The sequence below is a fragment of the Priapulus caudatus genome, unplaced genomic scaffold (genome assembly GCF_000485595.1).
Source record: "Priapulus caudatus unplaced genomic scaffold, Priapulus_caudatus-5.0.1 Scaffold1566, whole genome shotgun sequence".
NCBI classification, from domain to species: Eukaryota; Metazoa; Priapulida; class Priapulimorpha; order Priapulimorphida; family Priapulidae; genus Priapulus; species Priapulus caudatus.
Genome location: NW_014578627.1, coordinates 22,845 through 32,105, shown reverse-complemented (window position 1 = coordinate 32,105; position 9,261 = coordinate 22,845). Strand labels below are relative to the sequence as shown.

The 9,261-nt window shown below is 41.5% G+C and overlaps 2 protein-coding genes across 2 annotated transcripts in view; both read left to right on the top strand.

The window, feature by feature from the left end:
* Positions 1-5,766, top strand: part of LOC106817015 (organic cation transporter protein-like) — a gene marked incomplete in the record, with an annotated part of 20,636 nt that extends 14,870 nt beyond the window's left edge. The window contains 1 exon segment of the mRNA XM_014821661.1: positions 5,176-5,766. Within this exon segment, the coding sequence (XP_014677147.1) occupies positions 5,176-5,260 (85 nt within the window).
* Positions 1-9,261, top strand: part of LOC106817016 (calcium-activated chloride channel regulator 4A-like) — a 27,387-nt gene that overhangs the window by 711 nt on the left and 17,415 nt on the right. The window lies entirely within an intron of this gene.

Here is a 9,261-nt window from a genome sequence, read left to right as displayed (position 1 = left end):
TATATATATATACACATATAAATATATATGCATATAATTCTCTGTTAATTATAAAATCGTGTAACGCAGGTATGGGTATCGTTCGGGGTTACGCGATCGTGCTGGTCCTAGCGGCCATCGCCTCTGTGCAAGCTTGCGGCCGATCATCTGTCTACCTTAAAGACAACGAGTATCATCAGATACTGATCGCTATCCACGAGGACGTGCCCGAGAACGTTGATCTACTGGATCGCATTCAGACCGTCTTCCACGACGCTTCGCTGTTCCTGTACAACGCCACCAGGTGCGTAAACTCATCGGCGCTTCTCTTGATGAACCGATTTTCATACTGCCTATGTTATGACCGCGATGAACACGTTTGGTAGTTTGGTCACAGATTTCGGTTACACGCTCATATGCTCATACACACACGCTCGCACCTTTTTTTATTTTGACTGCGTGTGATTGGTAAGTTCGATTCGTAGCCAGATCACAGATTTCAGTTACCAAGAACACTCTCGCACCTTTTCTTTATTTCGGTTGCGTGTGATCGGTAACCCAGATCCGTGGCCACGTCATAGATTTCGGCTACTAGGTCCGCGTGTTCGCATGTTGTAATAAGATAGCCAGTCGACTGATTACCCCAAAACAGAGCCAGCAGGGTCTTTAACTTTCCATTAAAGGTGATGTGGGCGGACACGGAGTCATTATCGAACGTGTTAACTGGTTGTACAGATGTGAAAGGTAGCGAACAAAATATTGCTACACTACATAGCATGCTCGGTAGCTAAAAAGTCCCGCAGAGCACTGCGCTTTTGGAGATGCGAAATCAGCTTTTGTTTGTACAAGATAGGGTAGCTTTCTTTCTTGCTGTCGAAGTAGAGTAGTCGTTTTGTGTAAACCTTGACTACGGACTATGTGCTGGTAGGCGCTGCTATCCGATATCGTCTCCATATATTGACCCTGCGTGGTCGCACCCACGACGCAGTATAAATTTGTTTGATCACTGGCTCTAATTGAAAACACACGAGATACGTCCTCATGTTAAATTTCTTTTAGATAACACAAATAAAACTACGAAATTGTTCAAATTTCTTTACAAAATTTTGAGATTCCGGCAGGAGTCTGTCGGATCTTTCCCTGGTACGAATAAATATTTATTTCTCGCATTCTCGGATTCTCGGATTTCTCGGATATATCTTTATCGGATTCAGTGCTTTCGCGCTGAAAATCAAATTGTGAATCGCGCTCTCTCTCGTGCAGATTTCGCGCCTACTTCCATGACGTCACGATCCTGGTGCCGCAGTCGTGGCCGGATCGCGGCTACGAGGTGGCGGTCAATGAGAGCCTCGACGTCTCGGACGTGGAGATCGGCAGCCTGCCGGACGACCATCCGTACACCGTCAACCCGAACATGTGCGGCGACCTGGGCATGTACATACAGATAAAACGCTCAACTGCCATCGACGTGCTTATCAACTTAATTTATTTTCCATAAGCTGTCGTTATTGAGATTTCAAGATGTGTCGCGTTAAAACATTCGTAATACATACATTCATAATTACTGCATATCAAGTAGGTGCCAATTGCGTTATTTATTAGTTATTACGCGAAGACTGCTTCACGTTTCTCAGAACACGTTTCACGAAGAACCCATACTTGTTTGTATAGCCTAGCCTAGCATGGCGCACATCGGCTAGTACGCGCAATATGCCGCATTTATAAAAAACACACCAACGGTTTCCGTTCAATCAGTATTCTTCATTCGGATGTCATTTTCCGGAACCTGAGGAAGTTTCATAAGATATTTTTATATACTAAAGATGTATATATGTGTAACGTAGAGTGTCTCGCTAATCCTGGATTAAATAAACCGATGAAATGACTTTACCTTTCTCACATTCTCTTCATTTTTCGCAGTCCTCGCCCATTTACATTTCTCTTCTCATCTGATTCTGTTCTTTCTCATCTGCCTCACCTTCATCATCCACAGTCACAACTTTATTTTTCTACCATGCATTAAGCAAACGTGTCCGTATGAGTGATTTGTGTGACCCCGCATTTAGATACTACGTTTATAACTGATGAACTTTGAACAATCACTCTATGCATTTGGAACATCCAACCTATGCACTTGGTACGGGAAAATGGCGGCGTTCTGAAACGCATTGTCCACAAGTCGGCCGGACCTAATTTAACATAAAACTGTGGGCGTAACAGGGTAATTATATGATTTAGCAGAGGTTAATCTCCCTCTTCAAAAGCATGGATATTTTTCGTTATTTAGACGCTCATACTATGTGGCAGCATCGCTCAGCGGGCGACATTTATTTCGAATTGTCGAAATGTTGCTATTATTTAATGACACGCATAATGCTCCTCACCAATGAGAATGAGATATATTTCCCAGCCATCTTGGCGCATGTCCGCGCATGTATTTACCGCCTACACTGGACCTGATACATTTAGGTGTGAACACGGTATTTGCTGTATAAAGTACATTTGCATGCCATTCATGATGCGTTTTATCAGACGATTTTGGCAGTAGCAGTCGAGTGTCGTCAATAAACAGGTATGTACGTCCGGGCGCCGGACGATTTTTACAAATAACCTTCTTCGATTATTGATGTTTTATATTGAATTGCTTGTATAAGTTTGCAGTTTATTTTAAAATTCGCGTAATATGCAAGGACTGCATATGGTTGGCTGCTGTATAGCATGCCGTCACGTTCTGTTAGAACGTCAATTCGTCAGTTCAGTAATTGGCTATACGATTGTTAACTACATGTGTGTGACATGCACGAGGATATGTAAATATTCGACAAAAATGTCGTTTTAAACTGATTTAAGAACATTTTGTGCGACAAAAAAAACAATGCAATAGTCTCGCTAATGATGATAAAGATTTAATGTAATTATTTCTAAACTTTATTATAAATAAAATTGCACATTGTCTGTGCGATATGGAGCATAATTTTAGAAGCATGCTCATTCGGTAAGAAAACATTGGCTCACCTGTGTTTCCGTGAAGTTCTTACCTTCTACTGTTATCTCCACCTTGGCATGCAGTGCATCCTGTTACATAACCATTATGGTAAATTAAATTCAACGAAGCCACATGCGTCCAAACCTATTATTTTTCATATGTTAATAACAAGCCAACGCGTGGAGTTGCAAAAAGCCGATAAAAATCTGCATCATCAAGGTCATCTAGCTTGACGATCGGGGTATAAAGGTGTATGGTTCCGTGATTAACGCGGAGCAAGAGGATTCGCGCGAAATATAGACATAGAGGCTTTCTGAAGAGCTCATCCGACATCCAAAGAATCCATTTACGTTAGATATGCGTGCACTAGGCGCATCACTATTGATTATTATCATTACTAATATCCATAAAGCTCCGCACAAAAGTCAATCAGTACCGGAAGCTTTTTCATGTTTATGTTTCTTTTTAAGTATATAGATGTAGAGCTATTATCGGATAGTTCCCATACACTTCAAGATTTGAAAGAACGAACGGAAGCAACCAATATACTAGCTCCGACACTATCACACAAAAACTTGGTTAGTTTCCCATAGACTTTAAATGGCTCCCACACACCTGAGCGTTTTACGCTACCGAGTGTACTTTGCTATTTTCTGCCGCGCTGCATCCGAACAGTGAGCGTGACGATTTATCGCGGCATGAAACGCTCAAGTGTGTGAGATCCTTTAGGATAAGGCTACGAATCCATTCACGCGATTTTCGAGCAGCAAACGCGCGAAAGCATTGTACTCGTCCGGTGGGCCGGTCCAAGAACAGTGCTTTCTAGCATTATCCGCTCGAAAATCGCGTTTCTCACGGGATTTTCATGTGAGCGATGCCGCTACCTATTGTTTTCCCTTGAAGATAATAGGTTGCGGCAGGGCTCGCCTGAATGTCGTGTGAATGGATCCTTGAAAAAATCCGTTATGCATGTGGTCAACAGAAGATTCCAAATGTGACTTGTCGAAATTTGGTGCAATGAAAGTTCTTTACCATTCAGATTAAACGAACAGAGTCTATAATGGCAAAAATATACCTTACTGAACAGTGTATACACTAAAACACATCATATGTAGATTACATGTAAATCATTTATTAAAAAAGTAAAAAACGAATAAAATTGCAGTCAGTTACAGAGCCAAATTTATATTTACACAATTTAATATTACCTTCTTCAATCTGCAACATGTATTCCCATAGTTACAATAAACATTATAAACTAAACATTGTGTTTCTCTTGATTTTCCACAAATTTCAATTGCTTGGTGGTGCATATTCGTCCGAGTGGGTTTTTCTAAGTAGATTTGTGTAAATGCATAAAGTTGGATATTTGTGACCCAGTCTGTGAAAACCCAGCTAAAGTCGCCCAGCAGTGACACGGTCAACTGATCACCAGGTGGTACGTTTTACCTTCTGAAACAGAAGTGCGTTCACAGCAACCTGTCATTGATTGGCGGAACGGGTCCAAGTCTATTAAAGCTATTGATATGGCAAACAGACCAATTATAATAACCTAATCAGCGAAGTAGAGACCCCCAAAGAAGTCGTGTTATCAGTTGACAGTAAGAAGACATAACCATGAAAAAATAATTACCATTAAAAAACACTATATATTAACTAATAATAGGCCAACTTCTCACCTAGCCGCTAAATGAACAAGTATATCTTTTGATACTAATTTTAGAAACATGCAACGAATTAAATGGTTGTTGCAAACGTCATCTGTGCATCGCTCTGGCTTATAAACGAATTAAAAATAAATAATAAAAATATTCGTAGCCATCTCGGCTACCATACTACAGGTTGCAGACTACAATTTTTTCTTAGCGGCGAATAGATAAGTCAGATATAGAAACAACTCAAGCGCAAATTTAACTGGGTGATATAGTAGCCTATCTAAAGAATATGACACGCGGAATAATAAACTGCTTTGTTACAGCGATGTTAGTATATTCATGAATGGTTTTAGTGGCAACGTTGTTAGCCTGCAAAATACGTATAAAACACATTTTCTGCAATCATCCTCAGTATAGTCTTGTATCGTTTTATAAGGCAAAATGACCCCGTTGACCGACAATCTATAGAACTTGCTAGTTGTAGTTTATACCACCCTAGTACCTAGTCGCATCCGAATCCATGAAATGATAATAATATAAACTTTGATTTTACAGGGACCAAAGATTCTGGCAGTTCATGCCTAGAAAAGTAGTAGATCCAACGATATCCGAACCGATGGCGACACCGGACCCAGTTTGACGTGTATCGTCGGCCATGCAGTGACAGCAAATCTCACAGATAGACAGACGTCTAAAGTTTAGGCCTAACGTCGGATAGTTCTAATAGTGAGAACAGCTAGTGAATCGTCTGTAGCGATAGAAACTTAGTTGTGATTATCACTTCACAGAAGTGAGCTCGGTGATAATTGCCGAAATCCATCCTTAAATTTCCACGATGAAAAAGCATGCTTACGATCGTTTCACGGAAGAATCGTTGGTCTTACTCAGTCGTTAGTTTTCTTTACTCGGCTTTCACCTGGTCGGTTTAAACAGCGAAGGTACTCGCTGTCATAGATATCACGTTTATTTACCCAACTTGATGTTTAGGTACGTGTACTAAAACACGCGTGCCATCCGCTGTCATGCATGGCACATTTATACACACATATATAAATCAATAAATATATATATATATATGTATATAATACATATATTATAGGTACAAACGTGTATCATAAAACGCTCCACTGCCATCGACGTGCTTGATCAACTAATTTATGTCTTCCATAAGCTGTCGTTATTTGTGATTTCAAGAATGTGCTCCGTTTAAAGATCATTTCTATACAATACATTCATAATTACGGCATATCAATGTAGTGCCAATTGCGTTATTTATTAGTTATTACGCGAAGACTGCTTCACGTTTCTCAGAACACGTTTCACGAAGAACCCATTCTTGTTTGTATGAGCCTAGCCTAGCATGCGCACAGATCGGCTAGTACGCGCAATAATGCCCGCATTTATAGAAACACACCTAACGGTTTCGTTCAAATCAGTATTCTTCATTCGGATGTCATTTCGCGGAATCTGAGGAAGTTTCATAAGATAATTTTTATATACTAAAGATGTATATATGTGTAACGTAGGGTGTCTCGCTAATCCTGGATAAATAAACGATGAGAATTACTTTACCTTTCTCACATTCTCTTCATTTCTCGACGTCCTCGCCCATTTACATTCTCTTTCTCATCTTGGTTTCTGTTCTTTCTCATCTGCCTCACCTTCATCATCCACAGTCACAACTTTATTTTTCTACCATGCATTTAAGCAAACGTGTCGTATGAGTGATTTGTGTGACCCCGCATTTAGATACTAACGTTTATAACTGATGAACTTTGAACAATCACTCTATGCATTTGGAAACATCCAACCTATGCACTTGGTACGCGGAAAATGGCGGCGTTCTGAAACGCGCATTGTCCACAGTCGGCCGGACCTAATTTAACATAAAACTGTGGGCGTAAGCAGGGTAATTATATGATTTAGCAGAGTTAATCTCCCTCTTCAAAAGCATGGAACATTCTTTCCGTTATTTAGACGCTCATACTATGTGGCAGCATCGCTCAGCGGGCGACTTTATTTCGAATGTCGAAATGTTGCTATTATATTAATGCACGGCATAATGCTCCTCACCAATGGAGAATGAGATATATTTCCCAGCCATCTTGGCGCATGTCCGCCGCATGTATTTACCGCCTAGCACTGGACCTGATACATTTAGGTCGTGAACACGGTATTTGCTGTATAAAGTACTATTTGGCATGCGCATTCATGATGCGTTTTTAGACGATTTTTGGCAGTAGCAGTCGAGTGTCGTCAATAAACAGGTATGTACGGTCCGGGCGCCGGACGAATTTTATACAATAACCTTCTCTCGATTATGTGTTTCTATATTGAATTGTTGTATAAGTTTGCAGTTTATTTTAAAATTCGCGTAATATGCAAGGACTGCATATGGTTGGCTGCTGTATAGCATTCCCGTCACGTTCTGTTAGAACGTCATTTCGTCCGTTCAGTAATTGGCTATACCGATGTTAACTACATGTGTGTGACATGCACGAGGATATGTAAATATTCGACAAAAATGTCGTTTTAAACTGATTTAAGAACATTTTGTGCGACAAAAAAACAATGCAATAGTCTCGCTAATGATGATAAAGATTTTAATGTAATTATTTCTAACTTTATTTATATAATAAAATTGCACATGTCTGTGCGATATGGGAGCATAATTTTCGTCAATGGAGAAGCATGCTCATTCGGTAAGAAAACATTGCTCACGCTGTGTTTCCGTGAAGTTCTTACCGTTCTACTGTTATCTCCACCTTGGCATGCAGTGCATCCTGTTACATAACCATTATGCGTAAATTAAATTCATACGAAGCCCACATGCGTCCAAACTATTATTTTTCATATGTTAATAACAAGGCCACGCGTGGAGTTGCAAAAAGCCGATAAAATATGCATCATCAAGGTCATCTAGCTTGACGATCGGGTATAAAGTGTGATGGTTGCCGTGATTAACGCGGAGCAAGAGGATTCGCGCGAAATATAGACAGTAGAGGCTTCTGAAGAGCTCATCCGACATCCAAAGAATCCATTTACGTTAGATATGCGGTGGCACTAGGCGCATCACTATTGATTATTATCATTACCTCCGCCGCAAACGGAGGTCATGCAATCGCTCGGCGCGGCGCGCGCGGCGGTGCGTGCGTGCGTGTGTGTGTGTGTGTGTGTGTGTGTGTGTGGTGTGTGTAGCCACGCGCGCATCAATAGCACGCTCGAGCCAGCAGCAGGCGAGTCAGTCAGCAGGCCGCCACCAGCGAGCACATACATGTTACATCTCGCGGAGGTATGCACTCTCCGTGAGTGCTCTCTGTCTAGTTATTATTATTATTATTAGTAGTAGTATATTTATTTATTTATTTACACACACTCACGACCACACACCACACATGCGCGCGCGTCGCGCACACACACCACACACACACACGACGCGCGCGGCGGCGCACACGCACACGCACACGCACACGCACACGCCACACGCACACGCACACGCACACACACACACACACACACACACACACACACACACACCACACACACACACACACACACACACACACACACACACACACACACACACACACACACACACACAACACACACACACACACACACACACACACACACACACACCACACACACACGTATATATATATATATATGCATATAATTCTATGTTAATTATGAAATCGTGTAACGCAGGTATGGGTATCGTTCGGGGTTACGCGATCGTGCTGCTCCTAGCGGCCATCGCTTCCGTGCAAGCTTGCGGCCGATCATCTGTCTACCTTAAAGACAACGAGTATCATCAGATACTGATCGCTATCCACGATGACGTGCCCGAGAACGTTGATCTACTGGATCGCATTCAGACCGTCTTCCACGACGCTTCGCTGTTCCTGTACAACGCCACTAGGTGCGTAAATGCGTCGGTGCTTCTCTTGATGAACCGATTTTCATACCGCCTATGTCATGACCGCGATGAACACGTTTGGTAGTCTGGTCACAGATTTCGGTTACACACTCATACGCTCATACACACACGCTCGCACTTTTTTTTAAATTTCGACTGCGTGTGATTAGTAAGTTCGATTCGTAGCCAGATCACAGATTTCAGTTACCTTGAACACGCTCGCACCTTTTCTTTATTTCGGTTGCGTGTGATCGGTAACCCAGATCCGTGGCCACGTCATAGATTTCGGCTACTACGTGTTCGTCTGTTTTAATAAGATAGCCAGTCGACTGATTACCCAAAAACAGAGCCAGCAGGGTCTTTAACTTCCCATTAAAGGTTATGTGGGCGAACACGGAGTCATTATCGAACGTGTTAACTGGTTGTACAGATGATGTAAAAGGTATCGAACAAAATATTGCTACACTACATAGCACTCGCGAAATGGCTGCCTCCGGCCGCCATATTCGCTCGTTATGCTGATGCGACTACCATGATTTGTCTAAATCCCGGCCCGATTCATAGTAATCTTTTAGTAAAATATTGACTTGATACGAAGACAATACAAAGATCCTGTTACTAACATAAGATTTTCTGTCCCGGTATTTTCATTTCTATATAAAACACTTTGTACACACCTTCTAATCCATTGTTTTTCTCTTCAAATTAAGGCTAATATAATT